This window comes from Melanostigma gelatinosum (genome assembly GCF_949748355.1).
Source record: "Melanostigma gelatinosum genome assembly, chromosome: 9".
NCBI lineage: Eukaryota > Metazoa > Chordata > Actinopteri > Perciformes > Zoarcidae > Melanostigma > Melanostigma gelatinosum.
Window position 1 is genome coordinate 21,811,618 of NC_136642.1, and position 20,510 is coordinate 21,832,127.

The following is a 20,510-nucleotide window of genomic DNA, read 5'->3' on the forward strand; positions in this document are numbered from 1 at the left end:
GAGTGACCTTCAGACGGACGGCCGCAGGCGACTGACTGATGAGGGACAGAAGGCCCTTCAGGTCCTGAGTCCAAACCCCTGTAAACACACATGCCGCACATGTTTCATAGCTTTGCCTGCAGAAGGTTTTTGATGGTGTGGTTCTCATAGAGAAATAAAGCAAATGTGCTCGCAATCAAATCTGAGAAGCGCACCATTAGTGCAAATCAGGACTAATGTGCCATGTCTCTGTTTCTCGTTGGTGATCTCTATCTTTGTCTCCATAAATGTCCCCAATAGACAGCTTATGAATTGCAAATGCCAATATATTCAGCTTCTTTTCAATTTATATTTGATACAAACTAAGTAAATGACATCATTTTGGCCCCAGAAAAGATAAAAATGATCCATGAATGTGGATATCTTTAGGATCTGATAATCACAACAAGTGGACCATTGTTCCCTGCTAAAACACTGTAATCTGCTGACTGGAAACCACCACACAGCTAAATGTCTATTTACGCACACGAGGCATTTATCCACTAACAGCGCAAAACCAACTAGACTCTCTGGGGGGGAAGGGGGGTGCAAGAGGAGGGAAGGTTTGGGTCGCCTAAGAAGCAGACACCATTAATGCATTTAGCCAAACTGTCACTTTCCAAAAAGCTCCCCCAGCTGTCAAAATGTCTCCTAGCAACAGGCCAGCGCCTCGGTCCACTAACTGTGGGGACGGAGAGCAACCTTCAGAATAATCACAATAATCCTGTTGCATCCATCACTTGGCGCACGCAGACAATCCGCACCAAGATCTATAACGCGCTCCTTGCGGATTGGCAGGAATGTACTGTATTCGACTCTCTCTCTCCCTCTCCTGTCTTAATGTGCCACACGCTTACCCACCTCATATGAATGTGTTACGATCCAGTCCCGTCCCCCTCTGGCGGCGCCTCCGTAACAAATGTCATCTAATGTCCGTGGTCGGTGTTGGTCTCTTTTTACATCCAGGGCGAGGGGAGAGAAGGGCGCACAGGCGAGCAGATGCGCTCAGTTATCGCAGACACTTTATTGGTTACACTGTAGCACCTAAATTGTTACATTGTAACCCCGCCTCTACGCGGCGGTCACATGAATGTGGACATAGAGGGGGATGCAGCGCCCCCGGGTGGATAATTGGGACACGACATGCCTGTATGTTTACAGGGTGTTCTGCGCCTGCAGGGGACACCAGGGGTCCTCGTAGGATCTCCGACAGTAAATAAGGAAACGTCTCATTGATGTGACTGTAATTAGTGGCTGCTCCACTAATGTCTTATGAGAAAGCAAAGCCTATAATGATGCACAAGCGTTGTATTGTTATCTCCATGCACATTATGTGGTTTTATATCCATATAGTCCTGGATACTTCACATTTAATCCGTGAGATGCTTTCTGTTTAATACCTAAAATAGCCTATTTATAATTGCATAGCCTGTATCACATTGTGTGGTTGTATTTCTTCATGAGTAGCAGTTCTTTCTGGAATTATATTCATAAATATCTTCCATCCAGCTGTATTTAGCAAAACTACAGTATCCTCACCCAATAATCCTCAACAAGCAACAGCGCCTTCTGTTTATATGGATGTTGGAAAAAGAAATACACCAAATTTAATACAAAAAAAAAAAATACTGTGTTGATTATTACACAAGTTGACTTTCTTAAACAAACTGCTCTTACATTTCGCCGCAATTTAAATTTAGTAAATTCCTCTCAGTTTGTCTCCCTGACATTTGGCCTCTCAGCGTCCCATCCTTCATATACCCATCTGCTCACGTGCAGCGTTCAAGTGCTCCCGTCAAAACCCCCTTCCTGCTGCAGCCGGTGTATTCACGCGCCCACTTTGCAATGATTGACAACTAACGAAACGTTTTATTTCACGAACAATGTTTTCCATCCAGAGCGTTTTGATGCATGTTAGACACACATGTCTGTAAAGTGCTCACACCGGTTCATTACAAAATCCCCACATTTACAAACGCACCATGGAGGCAGCTTCATTTCACAGCAGCCCGGGACAAGAAAAGACAGAGGGACTGTGCTGGAGCCTGTCGCAGGAAACACGCTACCACACTATCCACAGAAGTGCACCAACGAGCCTTCATGTAGTCGGTCGGTTGGTATACGAACTCCTGGGCTGTAAGGAGGGTAAGTGCTCGTGTTTTACCCCCCTAGTTCTGTTTACTCTCTTGTACCGAAGTTGATTTCGGCCGAGGCAGGGATGTTTACTGACGTCTTTGGCGTCTAATTTACGGGAAAAGACGTCTTTCCTGCCCGCGATGGACTGACATACTCTTAAAAGAAGTTAGCTTTCTGGGATATGCTAAGTCCTGTGCAACGTACTCATTTTATTTGACTAACCTGTACATGTGTGCTTGTTACGTGTAGTGCTGCTGCTGGTGGACCGTGTCAACTATCTGCTTTGCTAACTTTGACTCTGTCAACTTTGTCTCTTTAATCGTTGCTAATGTGCTAACCGACATGTTTATGCTAATAATCAACCGACGCACATGCCTACACAATAAGCACTGTTGAAGGTGGTTACTGAACATAAACGTAATATTAGATAAACTCTTACCACCACTGATATTATCAGCATGTGATAATCATCAGGAAGCCAAGCACACACACAAACAGCTCATCTCACACAAGTCATGTGTGGGCCCCAAGGAAAACCCAAACCTTTGCTTCTGTATTCACTAGAAACGTATTACATTCTGTCAGGCTTTCAAGAGTTTTTTTTTTTTTAGTCTGGTGTGTGTGTATGTGAAACAGTGATACAGTTGAATGTGCATCAACAAGCTGAGGCTCATTCCTCTGAATCAGCTTGGCTCGTTGGCATTCCCCACCCAGTGTAAATGCATGCATTTAAAGTGAGCAGATGGATTGACTGGATTTTATTCCCCCGAATTGCATTTGATTTATGTATCTCCAAACAGTCTCAAACTGGAGCCAGAGGACCTCATGGGACCTGTAGAGGTTCCCCCGAAAAAATGCTTTATTCATTTCATTTTTTATTTGCTGAGCTGAATTTGATCCGTTAGATCCTGATGAGCACAATGAATGGTTGTGCGATCCACTGCTTTGATGATTGGGCTTTGGTCTGTAATTCTGTAGTAAATGCAGTAATAACCACTTACAAACATCTTCTCAGCTGAGGTTCCTGAAGACAAATCTTCATGATTTGTTATCCAAAGCCAGCCTCTCAAGATAAGTTTTAGTAGTTGTGGAGCTGAAAGTGTTACTCCATTTTAATATGAACACTTTATTTTCAGGGATGTGGGATTCTTATCTGTGACATGCTGACCAATGATGGGAAAGTTTTACCTGCTGCTCTGCCCTTCGGCTCCACTGTGATGACCCCAGGAGAAGTGAAATGTGGATGACAGTGTGAGCCAGTGGAATTCAACATTTGGGCCAAAATGTCCTCTCACTGAGCCAAAAAGAAACCTGTCCTAGTTTACACACACACACACACACACACACAAATACACTTCCAATCAGCCGCCACAATGCAGATGCCAGGACCACTGTGGGCGTGCCTGGCCCTGATATGGGTGGGAAGCTGCAGTGCCCACAGCCTGTTTACCTGCGAGCCCATCAAAGTGCATCGGTGCTTGGGGATGCCCTACAACATGACCTTCTTTCCCAACATGATGGAGCACTACGACCAAGATGTCGCAGCCGCTAACATGGAGGTGAGTCGTCATCGTGCTGATATTGGCCGTGTTGGGGATTAACCAAGCAATCGTGTTTACTGCCAATCGAGTTTTTGTTTACAAATTCACTTATTTGTTTATAAAACAGCAGTCTGTAAAATATGCAGTTACATTTTTTTTAATTTAAACATATTGTATGTATTGTTTGGTTATGACTTTTCTTCATCAATTCTTAATTTAAAGACCCAACAGATATGATCCGGCCTTTTGGTTGTGATATTGGCAAATATTTGGCTTAACACTAAACATTGTTCAAATTCTCGTGGTTGTCCCAAAAAATAACATTCCGAATATATGAGGTTTGATCTTCAGCGATGAACTGGAACACACCGAAACCGAACATATCTGTGGTACTGTCATACAGTTTGGAATAAGTTGCTGTTCCCAAACTTAAAGTGCTTTAAGGGGGAAACTTTATGTTAAGTGGTTCCACAGCTGTTGACCCACATTTAAGGAATCTCATTAGTCTGGGTTTCCATGAAGAGTTATAATTATATTTGCCCATGGTAGAAAAAGGAAGCTTCATCTGCTTGTAAATAAAATGAGAATTCAATTCGCACATTTAACGGCAATGAATATCGTATCAAAATAATTTAAATGTGTCGTGCTGTTAGTGGCTGCATGTAGTCTATAAATGCCAGTGTCCATTCGCCTTCAGAAGCTTGCTAGTCAGTGAGCTATTTTGCTTAGCTTGCTAGTCAGTGAGCTATATCACCTAGCTTGCTACCTTCCCCTTTGCAAGTAGACTACAAACATGATGGGTCCTTTAAATATTAACTGTTGTAAAGGGACAAATCTCTTACATCGCTAATGGAATGCAACCAATGCGATGTGTGCTTGTTGAGAGTGGGGGGGGGGGGGGGGGTGTTTTATATCATTGTTTGTATGGTGGCAGGGCAATAACTTTCACCACAAAAGTTGACCGGGCGTTTCCTAGTTACGCCGGCACTCAAGTGTCATTCAACAGTTGCCATGGAAAACGCCCACCCAGACACTTCTAGTTCAGACACCGTTTCCACAAAAGTTTTTAGCCTCATATGAAAAAAGTGTAAATAATGCACAATAACTGCAGCATCATTATAATTAATATGTTCCTACAAAGTTAGGGACAATTCAAATATTGACTTTTGTCACTGGCCTTGTTTTTGTAACATGTCTTTCTAGACCGAGTGTGGTCCTGCGTCTCTCCTCGGCCGTGAACTCATTATCTGTAGCGATGCGTTTAGCGTCCTGGCATTCCTGAAGGCCGGGGTTCGGTTACACACATTTGGTGTCAGACTGTGAACAGTGATCTGTTGAAGGAGTCTATTGTGTGGCATCTGGCGAAGGTATAGGCTTCTTATTTCACAGCGGCAACCTTGGCCACGGGCTAACTTTGTCGACTTTGTTGTGAGGGGCCTTTGATTTCTGGAGGAAGGGGAGGGACACACCCAGTCTCTCACACAAAGCCTTCCCGGCATACCACGACGAGTATTCTCTCTCTCTCTCTGTTAATCACTCACTCATTTCCCCCGTGTACACGGTCCTACCTCTACGGTCCTGTCTCCCAGGTGACATGCTCTCACTCTCTGGCCTACATTCAACATTACATACTATACATAGCTCTCTTTGAAAGCGTGCAGTGATTTATCACGAAGCCCGACTCTATAATCAAGCAGACCTGGGCTGCCTTATGGGATCAGTCTAGCCTATCAGTAGGATTTTCCGGAGGAGGGATAACCTTTTTCCGCCCTTGGTCCCAGATTCCACCAGTGTGTGGAAGCAGAACAGTTTGAAGCGTCAGAATACAAAGAGAACGGAAAGAGGAATTGAAGTTCTGTAACAGACGGGAAACACTTAAGGGGTCTTAAAAGTGTGAGTGGAAGTTTAAAAAGTGATTTTCTAGCCATTTTTTCAAAGATCATTTAATCCTTGAAATACTTTGCGATGAAATTATCCGCAGAGGATTTTCCCTTTTTTTTCCAGAGTGAATCAGCTCAACGTGTGCTGCTGGTCCTGTTTGAAGGTTTCTGAAACGAGGGCAGTTTTTACAGTAACTCTGCCGTACAGCAAATAAAGGTCAGATTGTTGAGCAATGGGGAGGAATCGAGAAGGAGTCCAGGACCTCCGCTGGAGAGAAACAAGGACGCTTACTGTCAGACGGGCCCCAGAGACTCGGGCCCACTGCCAGACTGGCTCTCAGGGGGGGAAAGCGGAGAGGAATCAGTGAATAGTGGACTGTGTTGGAATGCATGCGTTTGTTTTGTGTACAAATATTAGCAGTAGAGGCTGTCAGTCCATGCATGTTGGTCTGATAATGGTCCATGCGGTTCAAACAAAGAGTCTGCACTGCTTCTAAAGCGTCCATGTGGTTTTAGCGCAGCGCTGAGTGAACAAAGTAGACCGGGTGATATCAGCAGTTTAGAAGCAATAAAAAAGGAGCCTCTAAAATATACACTTACTCAAAACCCGAGGATTTAGAATGGTCTGTGTGTATGCCACTGATGAATCCACACATTTAGTTGTAGACGCATTAACACAGTGGCTCAGCAGCAGCCTAACCTATCAACAGCTCTGTGCATTCCAGCCCTCCTGGCCTGTCGTTGTGTGTTTCCAAACGTCTGAGCAGTCATTTCCTGCCACCTATAACCCCCCTCCCACCCTCCACGTCTCGGTCCTCAAGCTTTTGACCTGCGCGTTGAAACGGAAGAACATGGTTCCCAGCCAGTGAATGGGCCCCTTTGTGTGGCGCTGTATATTGCTGCAGATCAACATAATGAAGTTAGTACGTCGATGTAGAGCAGCAGTTTCCCAAACATAACTGGTTCGTGACTCTTTATAATGAAGCAAAGTCGACTTGTGACCCATCATCATCACCACTTCTACATGTCTATGGGTCATTATAACCAGGTCAGCTCAAGTTTTCCTTACAGGCCTGAAGAGGTCAAATTCAATCCATCCAGTTATTTTACAAGAACAGAGATTGCTTCCGTCTGCGTGAAAGTATCACGTTTTCAGGGTTGAAAATGATTTTTAAATCTAATCTGAAAGTGTAAATACTTACTCTCTTAGAAAACACTTGGCAAGTTCATGCATTTTTTTCAGATCAACGTCCAGCATGGATCGCAACCTCTCATATTGACCACGTCGCTCTCAGTAAACCGTAACTTGTCTCTCTGTCCCCAGCCGTTCATGCCCCTGACAATCCTGCGCTGCTCTCCAGACGTCCACCACTTCCTGTGCCAAGCCTTTGTCCCAGCATGCACAGAGGAGAACAAGGTGATCCGTCCGTGCAGAGAGCAGTGCGAGGCCGTCCTGTCGGACTGCGAGGAGGATATCCGAGTCTTTGGTATCACCTGGCCTCCTGAGCTACAGTGTGACGGGTGAGAAACCCGCCATTACAGACGATCCACAAGAGAAAACTTGATCAGTTCCTTGAAAGGTTTGTTTCTTTGTTTTTCAACTAGATTGGACCGGTGTAGCTCTCCCGGTGGTCCGACGCTCCCCGCAACCACCCCAATGAGCTCCTCATCGGCTAAGCGGGACCTTGGCTTCTGGTGCCCACTGCAGCTGAAGACCAAACCGGGTTACGGCTCCTCTTTCTTGGGCGTCCAGGACTGTGCTCCGCCTTGCTCCAACATGTACTTCAAACCCCATGACATCGAGTTCGCCAAGAACTTCGTCGGCGTGTGCTCCATCATCTGCTTGGGCGCCACGCTCTTCACCTTCCTCACTTTCCTCATCGACGTCAAGCGCTTCCGCTACCCGGAGCGCCCCATAATCTTCTACGCCGTCTGCTATAGCTTCGTGTCGCTCATCTACTTCATCGGCTTCCTGCTGGGGAACAACGCGGCCTGCACCAAAGCTGCTCAGCCGGCCGGCGTGGACACGGTGGTGCTGGGCTCTCAGAGTAAAGGCTGCACTCTGCTTTTCATGCTGCTCTACTTCTTCTCCATCGCCGGCATCGTCTGGTGGGTCATTCTCACCATCACCTGGTTCCTGGCAGCTGGACCCAAGTGGAGCTGTGAGGCCATAGAAAAGAAAGCGGTAAAGGGGTTTTAAGAGTTTACGAGAATGTAAATATAGAATGAGCAAACACAAGTTATGAGCGGCCTGGAAAACGGCGGACGCTGTTGAGAGTATTGATCCAGGTGGCTTCTGTCTTTTAGGTGTGGTTCCACTCGGCTGCCTGGGGGATCCCCGGGGCGCTAACCGTCATGCTGCTGGCTCTGAACAAGGTCGAAGGGGACAACATCAGCGGCGTTTGCTTCGTGGGGCTCTACGACCTGGACGCCCTGCGCTACTTTGTCCTGGCTCCTCTGTGCGTGGGCATCGTGGTCGGCCTCTTCCTCATCCTGGCGGGCATCGTCTCTCTCAACCACGTGCGGCAGGTCATCCAGCACGACGAGCGCAACCAGGAGAAGCTGAAGAAGTTCATGATCCGCATCGGCGTGTTCAGCTGCCTCTACCTGGTCCCGCTGGTCACCCTGTTGGTCTGCTACACCTACGAACAGAGTCACCGCAGCACCTGGGAGAACACCTGGATCCACGACCGCTGTCAGGAGTACAGCATCCCCTGCCCCTCCAAGGTAGCTGTGGAGGTGTAATGGCTCTGAACACGTTAAGGCCAAAGGAGACGATAGAAAAGACTTCTCCAACTCACTGTCTTGTTAATGTGAGCTGCCTTCTGACACAGGAGGACATTTTGCCATAAAAATCCATTACAAAAAATCCATATACATATCATTAATTATGGAGGAACAATGGTCACAAAACATCTATATATATTTTTTTATTAATTTTAAATGGCTGTACATATAGAAAGCACTTTTACTCCTAAATGTGATGTGTAATACATAATTGTGTGAGAATCATCAGGAGAAAGGAAAAATCTCATAAAACTTATAAAGAGGACAATAAGGACAATGTAAAAGAGCAAACAATCTACAGTGGCTTAGTCCTTTGGTCCTTTGTTAAATATGTCTGAGCCCTGAAGTTTGAAAGCTCTATTTTTGTCTTTTAAATTAGTTTATTCAGTTAAACACTTTGTGTCTCTTTGTTCCAGACAGAAGAGCAAGGCCGCCCTGACCTCTCCCTGTTTCTGGTGAAATACTTAATGACGCTGGTGGTCGGCATATCTGCCGTGTTCTGGGTCAGCAGTAAAAAAACCTGCTCCGAGTGGGCCTACTTCTTCAACAGGACCCGCAAGAGAGAGTAAGACCTGCTGTCCTGTCACGTGCTCACATTCACCTCCCATGAGGAATAAATGTGCAGTTTCACCATAAGAAATATGAGATATTCGTGTTCTCTGTCCCACAGTCCCATCACTGAGAGCCGCCGGGTGCTGCAGGAGTCCTGCGAGTTCTTCCTCAAGCACAACAGCCGCGTCCAGCACAAGAAGAAGCACTACAAGCCCAGCTCCCACAAGCTCAAGGTCATCTCCAAGTCCATGGGCACGAGCACCGGCACCGTGCCCACCAACGCGTCCACCGCGACCAATCACGGGGCCTCCGCGCTGGGCAATCACGAGCCCCGCGCGCACGGCTCTCTGTCCGAGGCCTCGGCGAGGGAGCACGTGGACAGGGGCACCTCCAGCCGAAGCTCCAGGAGGGGGGAGAGGGAGAGGGAAGGGGGAGAGAGACGTAGCAAAGGGGGGAGCTCCTGTAAGATCAGCAGCCGCTCCGAGAGCGTGCACAGAGGCCCAGATGGGAGGTAAGTGAGACAGATGTGAAATACATGCCTTCATGGCAGTTCTGATAAGCACAGATATGCACACTTACACTACTTTCAGTGTTTAACATGTTGGTATAATAGACATTTCTGTTGCATCCCAGCTGTGTAGGCAGTTGTTTTTTTTCTTATACAGAACTTTTATCTGTCCAAGTAATGACCACAGATAATCCCTGCCGTGCCGCTTTAGGGTGACTCCGAGGAGCGAGCTGTCGGAGGCCAGGCACGGCCCCGGCACACAGCAGCACCCGGCTTCAAACCCGTCACACAGCACCCGCCAGCTGGCTCACCAGGTGCCCGGGGAGAGCAAGGACGCAAAGGACAGCCCCTGCTGAGACATCGGACCCGTCCCCAAATGTGTCCATCCATCCATCCTTGAATCCACTCAGCCACAATGTTTCATGTGTCTGTGCATGATTGTGTTAGTTGCGTAGTCAGTGGCTGTCCGTTGCCAGCAGACTGGCACATACCTGGAGTATTTTAAATGTGGTATGCTTGGAGCAGAGTCTGTGCTTTAGGGGGTTGGGGTATTGAGAGCGGCCGTGTCTTTCAGCTTTACTGAGCTTTTTGGCCATTTGCTATGTACCGAAATGTCGCAGCAGCTCAGCTGTGATCCACCGATGCACCTACCGATTTCTATCTCAATGACATAGAATGCATACTAGAAAATACATTCAATATTTATGTAAATATTCGATTGTTTTTTTTTAGAAACAAAGCAGCCCTTCACTGGACGAGTCGCTACACTGAGAGTTACGTTTAAAAAGGTCATGATATTGCCAAACATTCTACTTAAAGAGAAGTCTTCCTGTGGTGAAACAGTTTTTTGAATGTCTTATTGTTTTTTTTCCTAGAAAGATGTTTTCCAGTGAAAAACCTCATCTTGTAAAAGTGTGCTACGTAACTGCTCCTTTGACGAAGGCGTACTCTTAAACTTGACTTGGTTTCGAGATGAATTTGTGATTTTCACGCTTTCCTTCAAAGACCGTACTTTCACTTGTTTGTTTTGATCCCTACTCGTTTCTATTGCACAAACACTTATTGTGCAGCCGTGTCTTTAACTTTATTTTTAAAGAAGTGTCCTTTGAATTTGGATAAAGTATAGCTTTATAGTTCTCTACAAGAATGTGCCTCCCTTTGAGTAGTTCCTCATCTTCAAAGGACTTCAAAGAAACTCTGTGTGTGTGCGTGCGTGCGTGCGTGCGTGCGCATATGATTTAGAAATCCAATTGAAGCAAATCAAACATGCTTTGCATTATTTGTGAAAGAAGCACAAACCACTAATAATTAAATGGTTATAAACAAAGAGGAAAGAAAGAGAACTTGGGGCTTTGTTCAGGTTATTCCTACCATGTGGTCACGGACCATAATCTCTCCTTCAAGTGCTTCCAGAACACCTTCCGTGATTTATCCGTCATGCTGTAATGTCTGTTTTGCTGTGTGCGGGAGTGATTCTTCCTTTGAGGCGCTGTGCCTTTTTATATTTGGAAGACAACTCCATGAACGCCAATTAAAAGGGAGGCCTCGTCAGTCCTTTCCTGTTGTACCTGTATATTCTTATTCCGGCATGTGGACAGGGGTTGTATAGTGTAGTCTATGAAATGCTCTATACAACTTTTGTGAGCCCTTTTTTACTGTTTTTTAAACTTTTATGTATCTTGTCAGCTGAATTTTGTATCAATTTAATTTTAATAAAAGACAATGAAATAAAGAATATGTGTGAGTCAGTAACTGTTATTCATGATAGATGACACACCACTTGTATCTTTGCAGACGAATCTGGTGAAAAAGAGTCAAATGATCACATTAACTCAACATGTACACTGGTGGGCTGATATAGCACATGTGTTTATCATAGGGATGTTGTGAGACTTTTTTTTCCATCAGGGAACGTATGAGACTGGCTCCTTCCCTCCTCGTCCTGCCCTCCTCTGGACTAGAGCTGTCTGGAGTTGGAGTCAACCCGTCGCCTCACATCTCTCCAGAGCGCGCGCGCACACAGCCGTCTATACACGATGTCTCCTCTCGTTGCCCGCCTGCTGCTGCTTGTCTGCTTGGCTTTACCTCTTTATGGCGTGGAAAAGGTGAGAAATAGAGGATACCGAAAGGATCCTGACGCCGACAAGGTAAGATCTGTGATCATTACCCCCAAACAAATGTTAAGGCACGTGCCGCTCCACGAGAGACTTATGCGTTTTGGACAGATTTTGTGGTTTTCTCTGAACGGTAAATCATCAAAAATGGGCTCACGTGAAATTATAGTAATTACACTCAAATGGATTTATTTCCATTCATCGCGATTTGTTGTATTTTTATTGCATCTGTTAAGTTAACATTGATGAGGCACTTTTGCGTGTGAAGTTCCTGATACTCAGCCTGAGATCACTTCTTTAAACCACTGATTTCACACACAAAAAAAGCATATAATGCAATCTGCTGATGTATGTATACAGTGCTATGATTGTGGTCACAGCTTTGGCAAAAAACAGTGGTCTCCTAAATGACCTGGTCCCTGCAGCAGATGAGAATGCTGTTTTCTCTCTTTAGTTTGGTCAGCTGGTTCTCTGTTATTCAGGTCTGGCTGCTCTCCAGCAGACTGAGGACAGAGAGAAAAATCCCCAACAGGAAGTTGGGATCTGGCTCATACTGTCCGTCTGTGTCTGTCTTTGTTATCTATCTGGCTTACTCGTTTAAAAACGGCTTTGGTTTTGAGAGGAAATTCTGAAATTACATATATATAAATTTCAGAATTATGTATATGTATATATATATATATATATAGGGTTATGTGATTCTAGACAAAGATACTCTAAGATTGGGGTCGGTGTGAATTGAAAGAGTTGAACCCTATATATATATATATTAGGGGTGTAACGGTTCACAAAACTCACGGTTGGGTTCGGTACGATACAGTGGAGCCACGGTTCGGTACAGTAGAAAACTATAAATGCCAGAGAAATGTACTTGATTTTAAAATATATTTATTCATTACAACTAACATCAAGTTATTCTTTGACTTTGAACAATGATGGAACTATACCTGAGTGACTCATCTTCTGGGGTGTCTTCTTAGCAACACATAAGCATAAAAAACAAAAACTGCTCCTTAATGTCATGTAGTATTGTTACTTACTTACATCTTGCTTACATCTTGTATTGTTACTTACATCTTGCAAAAGAGATTTTTAATCTCAATGGGACTACCTGGTTAAATAAAGGAACAAAGTGGACACTCATTTCTCTCCTCAATCTCTGGGGAGTCAAATGAAAGTGAAACTAGTGTTTATTTTGTTGGTACTCAGTGTGGACCCCCCCCCCCCCCCTCCAAAGTCATATTCCACAGTTGAGAGACCACCACAGCAGAAGGATTTAATGAATAGCACCTTATGTTACCATTTGTATATCTAGTGCACTGGGAATGACGCAGACAAGCCCAACTGCACTAGACACTCTGGAGAAGGAAGATCTGCTCATTTCAACAACACGGTAATCATAAAATCCTGTTTTGTATCCTCTCGACATCCTGCGAATCTAAAAGAAAAAGAAAGTACCAAAGCCGATCATATCCTCGCTGTGCATGCTGCGGGAGAGCCTTCGTGCTTCGGTGTTGACTAATGGGTGAAATAATACTGATTCCTCAGCACTTTCTTGCAGCAAATGCAACCTTTATGCTTCAGTTACAGTACTAGACTGTGTGCTACTCATATCCAGCAGAGGCCGACTGTGTAATTCATGCAGGCAGACGGCACCACCACAGAAACAGCAGACTGGAAGTTAATATAAAAGTCAGCTGTGTTGCAAAAAATAAAGACAGAGGTTTCATTCACTAGTCTACTTTGAAATGTCTCCAAAACCCCAACCCTTAATACAACTCTGAAACGCTGCCTCGCTGACGACCAACCAGACGGGCTCTGCCTTTCCACATTTCAGCCAAGGTGCTTGGAACGTTTATCCCTTTCCCTTGAGGACAATGTCCAGGGCTATTACAGCACATGCATGCCAAACCACGATCCGTTGGTCCCATCACAGACTCCCCAGTTTCCCCACAGAGATGACGTCAGACCTCACATCTCCAGGGTTAGCCGCACGCTGATGGCTAAAGCAGACGCAAGCATCTGTTTCGCAGCAGCTGACATTAGACTGTCGTAATCCTCCCTACATTAAAAGCCCTTTTCCAGATTCTACCTCATCTCAGTGACTCAAGTCCAGATGTTGAAACTGGTGTAAAACAACTCTTTGTTCTCCTCTCCTGCCTTTTGGCCATGTGCCTCTAAAACTGCTCCACAGCTGCATGCTGAGCAAAAAGGGCAGCAATGACCCAACAAAAGAAAAGCCCAGACCCGAATCCTTTTGGCATCAGCGTATCGCTTAAGGGCGAAGACGTACTTCTACGTGTCAGTTTGTGTCTGAGCCCCGACTGAATGAATGCAGTGGAAGGACGCTTACAGATCACATAACCAACATTAAAACCCAACCTAAAAAAAGCCTCAAGAGCTGACCCACGCACTGTAATCTGTTGGTGGAAATGTCTCGTTGAGGAACACATCACGCAAAGCTATTTGGATCGTCATTGTGTCTGTCTCTGTATGTGGTGGGGCAGCTTTGGCAAGCTCCCCCTTCTCTCTCTGTGTGTGTGTGTGTGTTTGAGTCAGCTCGACTAAGATGCAGCATCAGTTTAAACATAGCAGGAGACTCGGCTGGACAGTGAATCACAGCGTTAGATGTGTGGCCGAACACCTACTAATTCAGGCTGTCACCGGGCCTTCAGTTCCTCATTAACACACGATCCGTCATCCACTTGCTTCTTGGCCTCGTGGTCACTGGTTCTGTTGCTTTGGTCCGGATCACATCTTGTTTTATTCCAGCCCTTTGGCAGTGTATTTCTTTATGCGACTGGTTAATGAGGTGGAATCTGGCTTCTTGTGTGTGATGGTTGGATGAAGGTGCATGAAGCCCAAAACAGGGACCTACCCCGCCCCCCCCCCCCCCCCCCCACAGGGAGGAAAAAAAAATCAAATCTGAAACAGGAAGTTCGATAATAGACGACTGATGTTGTTGCATGCCTTCATCACCACTTCCTCTTTCCCATTTCTTTTTTTTTAACAGTATGGCAGTTGCATACAGGGGCCAGCAGGCACTGCCGGCAGAGAGGGCAACCCCGGAACCAACGGCATCCCGGGGACGCCGGGCATCCCCGGCCGGGACGGGATCAAAGGCGAGAAAGGCGAGTGCATCAACGAGATCTTCGAGGAGGCCTGGAGGCCCAACTACAAGCAGTGCGCCTGGAACGCTCTGAATTATGGCATCGACCTGGGTAAAGTGGCTGTAAGTATGATGGCACCGCGACTGACACGTTTCTGGGGAACGTGGGTTCCAATCATTTCACAGAAATGTTATACGACCACCACAATGCATCAAAGCGCTTTAACTCCCCTGTGCTGCGTTGCAGGACTGCACGTTCACCAAGCTGCGTTCGGACAGCGCCCTCAGGGTCCTCTTCAGTGGCTCCCTCAGACTCAAGTGTAAGAACGCATGCTGCCAGAGGTGGTACTTCACCTTCAATGGGGCGGAGTGCGCCGCACCCCTCCCCATAGAGTCCATCATCTACTTAGACCAAGGAAGTCCTGAGCTCAACTCAACCATCAACATCCACAGAACGTCCTCGGGTACGACTCAAGTCATTGTGCAATAAACCTGAACCAACAAGTGTTTTCCACTGCTGAACAATGCTTGAGCCATCACCTCTTTGTGCTAAGCTAACCGGCAGAAGGCTCACTTAACTCTTAATAATAAATAATAATGTATTTTATTTGTAACGCACTTTTCATTTTTTTTTTTTTTTTAAATCTCAGAGTGCCACAGAGCCAGTACATAGTAAAAACATGGTAAAAAGCATAGTTAAAACATAAAAAAAATATATATATAATAAAATAAAAACCAGTGAATGAACGGAAACACAAAAGAAATAACTGACAGTGACTTAGGACAGAAAGGCTTTCCTGAATAAAAAGGTTTTTAGGCCAGTCTTAAGAGAGACCAGTGTCTGTGTTGCCCTTGGTGGTCAGGGAGACTGTTCCATAGGCGTGGAGCTGCCGAGCCAAAGGCCGGTCGCTCATGGTGCGGAGCTTGGTGCTGGGGACCCGGAGGAGCGAGCTGTTTGATGATCTGAGGGTGCGGGTGGAGATTTGGGGAGTGATGAGGTCTTGTAGGTAGGGAGGTGCGTGTCCATTTATGCATTTATGTGTGAGGACTTTGTAGTCAATCCGGAATGAGACAGGGCGCCAGTGTAGGGAGTGCAGAGTGGGTGTTATGTCCTCATACTTCCGGACACTCATCAGGATCCTGGCAGCGCTGTTTTGGATGTATTGCAGCTTCTTGATGTTCTTGGCAGTGATCCCAGTGAATAGTGCGTTGCAGTAGTCCAGTCTTGAGGATATAAAGGCGTGGACGAGCTTCTCTGCATCTTAAGTGAACTCTTAACACTTAAGAGCACATTTCCCAAAAAATGTCGAGCTATTCCTGTAAGTGCTCATTTGACTGCTGTGGATGCTGGGAAACTAGTCTTTCATTAAAGTTACACTCTTCCAATTTGGCAAGTTCATCAGTGTGTCAGAAAATAAGTTTGGGTTGTTCCCTGAAATTAATTTGTACCGTCTTATTCCCCCCCCCCCTGCAGTTGAAGGGCTGTGTGAGGGAGTGAAAGCAGGGTTGGTGGACGTGGCCGTGTGGGTCGGGACCTGTGCCGACTATCCCAGAGGTGACGCATCTACAGGGTGGAATTCAGTATCCAGGGTCATCATTGAGGAACTGCCCAAATAAAATAAAAAAAAGTTACATGTAAGGGAGGGGCCGGCCCTGGTAGTGTGGCAGTATGTTATTTGGCCCTCCAAAACGATCAGGTACGGTTTGCTGAGGCGTCACAGCACCACTGATGGGAACTTGAATGTTTTTTTAAATACTAGTCGACAGGCCTAAACAAGAATACTGTGTCATTCTGTCTACCAGCAATAACCTTTGTACTGTAGCTCTGCTGCTGCTGGTGCACAGTAACCATTTAACAGACATTGACAATATGTAAACTATGTACTCATGTGCCATGTTTATATGTTATTACTGTTAATAAAGTCATCTTTTTTTGTTATTAACAATTTAACTCAAACTTTCTAACTACTTGTGATGTTTAGGAGCTTTGAAATACCCTGCGCTAAATTCAGTGTAGCCACAAAGTTCTACATTTAGTGTATAAATCCAACACAACAATGCAGACAAAGCAGTTTGGGGTTTATAACAAAAGCAGTTACAATTTGTAGCCAGGAAATAAAGGAATTATGGGGATAAACAAAAATAATCCCAAATTGCTGTTGTATGTTCACATAAAGCAATAATTTAAAAGAGAAACTCATATGACACACACACGTGCAACTGGAACCCTGAGATCTACAATTTTGCTGTTCATAATCAGCTTTTCATGAGCGTGTTTCCCTCTCTGCTGCCAGAAAACAGCAAATGTAAACATAATTATGACAACACGTTGAGCAACCTCCTCTGCTGACGTGTCTTTTGGCAACTAGTCGTTCCCAGTGCAAACGAATGCTTCTCGCATCTGCACCTTTACATGTACACTGCGCCGAGAGTTCCTCTGAATGCCACCACAGCGTCAGTGTGAGCTCAGAGTCTTCGCAGGATGTCCCCGCGCTGCGCTCTTAGGCCTCACTGATTTTGTCCCAGGAGGTAGCGAGACACATTCTCATAAACTACAAACGTGACGCAGCAGGCGGGAGTCACCCGGATCACGTTGGGGATGATCCCTTTGTAGAAACCGGCGGCGCCTTCGTTCCTGCAGAGAGAGAGAAAGGGGGGGGGGGGGGGGGGAACATGACCATGGCTCTAATTGGACGTGACTTAACAGCCACATTTGGAAACTGAGTAGGATGGCGTGTTTGGCCCCTCTTCAGCAGCGGATCAGTGTCCTACCTCCATGTCCGTCTGATGACATCAATAACTCCATTGTATCTATTGTGCTGGTCTTGCAGACGAGCTCGCACCACCTGATACGGGTACGTTGTGGCCACGGCAAATATTTTGGATACCGCTGCCATTGTGATGTATTCCAATGAGCTCTGTTTGCACGGACAAACAGATGGAGAGACACGTGAGCAGGGTAGGAAACACTGATGAGTCACTGCTGGTTATCCGCTGTGGGCTCAGCCTTATTACACTGAAAAACATTACAAGCTTTGTTGCCTGACTTTTATTTTTAAAAAACACACAGAGCGTGTTGCCAGACGGTTTGTGGCTCGTGGGGTTATTGACTCACCAGCTTTGCATCTGAAGGCACTTTCTTGTATTTGTTGTAGTCTCTCTTGAGCTCTTCGTAGGCCATGAACTGCAGCGCTCCGTGAGACGTGCCGAACAGACCGGGAACATAACCCTAACACGAGTACATGCTTTGTAAGGCGACCTTTCATAACGCACAAATAGACCCATGGCATGCATTTGCTAGAAAAGTCCACTACATTGTCTACATCTGTGGCTCTCTGCAGAGTTAAAATATACTGTCAAATGTCCACTGAGTCATTTGGTTACAATTATCCTTTCAGGCAAATAGAAATCACATGGAGCTTCTCTACTAAAGCTAATGTAGGCTGTTGGTGCCCTCTAGTGGTGGTTAATGAATCAATTAAAAAAACTAATGTCTGCCTAGTAGGATAACGGTCAACTAAAAAGTACAGAGATACACTGATCATGACACCTTGTACAGTCCCGGCACTCCCTCGTGGCGGTAGATCTTGACCAGGGCATCGATCATCCCCTTGTACTGTTTACCGGTCGGGTCGGCGTCATACTGGAGGACCAGCCGGGTCTTGGTCACCCAGATGGGGTTGGTTAGGGTGAGCGTCAGGATGCCTAGGCGAGGACAAGCAGGCAGTGTTGGAAATGAAGTTGACGACATTTGGCTGCAACTCAAAATCGACACACTTGCAAGACGGGATCAAGCGGCTCTACTCAACGGAAAGAGAAAAGAGACGTGACAGAAGTGAAGTTAATTGAATGTGATGTGGTAGTTGGTGCCGGACAAAACTGCCCTGCTGTTTCTGCAGACTTGCAGAGACTAGAGGTCCCAGAGCACAGGAAGCATTAAACGGTGTTTTGTTCCAATGCATCTTTATATCTGTTGCAGCATGGTGAGTGCACAGCCACATTTCTACATCGATCATGCCTGACTCGCACATTCATTTCCTAAATACCATCGGAGCACAATCTGAAGGCCAGACTGAATCTATCATTGTTGTTGACTACTTCATAGCCACAGTCAAAACCCCTTTTAACAAAACGGGTTACTTTTACACCATCATGTGTCACATCGCAAAGCACTCCTCCCCTTAAACTATGGATATGGGTGACTTCTGCCATCTTACCCCAATAGAGCACCGTATTATTATTTGACCAGCAGGAAGCAGATCCACGTGACCCCCCGTGTGTGACCGAAATGAACAGAAGAGCTTGTGTACCAATTGGCATCTGCCTCGTGTCTGCTAAGGCCGGCTCGGAGCAGCATTATCTGGCTGTAGTTGTTGACCGTGTGCTGATTAGGCGAGCGCGTCGGCAGGGCAGCGTTGCTCAAATACATGTGGGACTAACCTGCTTCGGCCGCCGACACCAGGTGCTCTGTGGCACTCAGTTCAGTTTGACGGCCCTCCTTAGTGTACCCTTTGATTGCATTGTAGCTGTAAGGGGGGGGGGGGGGGGGGGGACATGTGTCATTTAAAAAGGTCAGACAATTCATGTGAATTATTAATGTTGGAAGATATGATCCAAAGGGTTTATAGATTACGTACAAAAAGAAGTAGAGACCCCAAGATGCTCCGGCGCCCCAAATATTGGGTGTCACTCCTTGGTAGAGTCCTCGGAGTCCCTCCTGCTGCCAGACACTCTTCATACAGTGGACCATGCCACTGTACTTGGGTCTTAATTGCAATCCATCGCTTACTAAATTGAAAGGACATCAAAAACATTTAAGTCATCGGACATAAGACACCAACAATGCCATAGCAGCATGGCACTGCTGGCATTAAGCAAATCAACTTTAATATACCAGATTTCTGGCCTGCACTTTTAGTTCCATTCAAGGAAAATAAACAGTTGGTTCATGCTCCATATAGCTGCTAACTGGCAAGAAAGTATAGTACTGCAAATGACTCTGATGGCATTATTACATGAGACAAGCATCAACAATGCAAGTATAATGTCGTATTGTGACGTTACCTGCAAACCTGATTTTGACCAGATCCAGAGGGTGAAGCACCAGAGTGGACACCACTCCTCCACTGAGCCCCGCGACCAGGTTTTCTACCTTCACGTGTCTGAAGACAGCAGGAACGGGCTTGGGAGACCCCGTCTCTGTGACGTTGCCGGTACCGTGATTAGGAGCGGAACTCATGTTTACCGGTGACGTTAATTAATCTAGCTAGTTCCTGACAGCTAGTTACGCACTCCGTAACGCAAAATCAAAAAAAATATTCCTCTGTAAAACCCGGACGATAACTCATTGACACCGCTATAATATCCTTGTTATCACTGCATTTAGCAAGTGAACCACATTTCTAACATGCGGTGCCGCGCCATGCCTGAGGTAACGTTATCCAAAATGTACAGCACCAGCGCCACTTCTTCTTCTTCTTCTTTTTGATTTTATGGCGGATGGCATCCAGTGAATGGTGCAACACCAGCGCCACTGCTCGACCTTGGTGCTCGTATTTAGTAAATGTCAAGACATCATGATTTAGAGTAGTGCTTCCGGCCACAACCTTCAAAATAAAACCATTTAGGCGACCGATAAACTATAATAGGGACTTTAGTTCGGGATTTATCTTTCATACAACACAAAAGTGGCACTGATCGTGCTCAGATGTAAAGGTTGTTACGGTAAATGTGCTTTTGTTATAAAGGTCCTGATGAACGTGAAACAAGGTTTTAGAAGTCAATATAAAAGTCTGTTCGTAACCTGGCCAATGCCGTTAATTTGAAGCAGTTTCAGGACCAAATCTGTGTATTTCCGGTCTTTCT

The 20,510-nt window shown here is 45.8% G+C and overlaps 3 protein-coding genes across 7 annotated transcripts; 2 read left to right on the forward strand and 1 right to left on the reverse strand.

The window, feature by feature from the left end:
• The first annotated feature begins 2,028 nt into the window (after positions 1-2,028).
• Positions 2,029-11,147, forward strand: fzd6 (frizzled class receptor 6). Its single transcript, XM_079275211.1, has 8 exons — positions 2,029-2,163; positions 3,291-3,713; positions 6,900-7,096; positions 7,181-7,760; positions 7,883-8,302; positions 8,779-8,927; positions 9,033-9,425; positions 9,634-11,147. Exons 2-8 carry the CDS (start codon positions 3,528-3,530, stop codon positions 9,776-9,778), a joined length of 2,070 nt encoding a protein of 689 aa, XP_079131337.1. The 5' UTR covers positions 2,029-2,163; positions 3,291-3,527; the 3' UTR covers positions 9,779-11,147.
• Positions 11,148-11,388: 241 nt separating this feature from the next.
• LOC306781682 (collagen triple helix repeat-containing protein 1-like) lies at positions 11,389-16,596 on the forward strand. 4 transcript variants are annotated; one of them, XM_079274651.1, is made up of 5 exons: positions 11,389-11,569; positions 12,852-12,929; positions 14,550-14,768; positions 14,893-15,109; positions 16,120-16,596. In XM_079274651.1, exons 1-5 carry the CDS (start codon positions 11,459-11,461, stop codon positions 16,260-16,262), a joined length of 768 nt encoding a protein of 255 aa, XP_079130777.1. In that variant the 5' UTR covers positions 11,389-11,458; the 3' UTR covers positions 16,263-16,596. The 4 variants fall into 4 exon arrangements, with proteins under 4 accessions (XP_079130777.1, XP_079130778.1, XP_079130780.1 ...); XM_079274652.1 differs by having other exon boundaries at positions 11,389-11,527; XM_079274654.1 differs by lacking the exon at positions 12,852-12,929 and having other exon boundaries at positions 11,389-11,527.
• A 129-nt stretch (positions 16,597-16,725) lies between these two features.
• Positions 16,726-20,116, reverse strand: LOC306781623 (solute carrier family 25 member 32-like). 2 transcript variants are annotated; one of them, XM_079274556.1, is made up of 7 exons: positions 19,710-20,116; positions 19,283-19,433; positions 19,086-19,171; positions 18,196-18,350; positions 17,761-17,874; positions 17,418-17,563; positions 16,726-17,280 (listed from the first exon to the last, which is right to left on the reverse strand). In XM_079274556.1, the coding sequence occupies exons 1-7, from the start codon at positions 19,882-19,884 to the stop codon at positions 17,154-17,156; spliced, it is 954 nt and encodes a 317-aa protein (XP_079130682.1). In that variant the 5' UTR covers positions 19,885-20,116; the 3' UTR covers positions 16,726-17,153. The 2 variants fall into 2 exon arrangements, with proteins under 2 accessions (XP_079130682.1, XP_079130683.1); XM_079274557.1 differs by lacking the exon at positions 17,761-17,874.
• Positions 20,117-20,510: the final 394 nt, after the last annotated feature.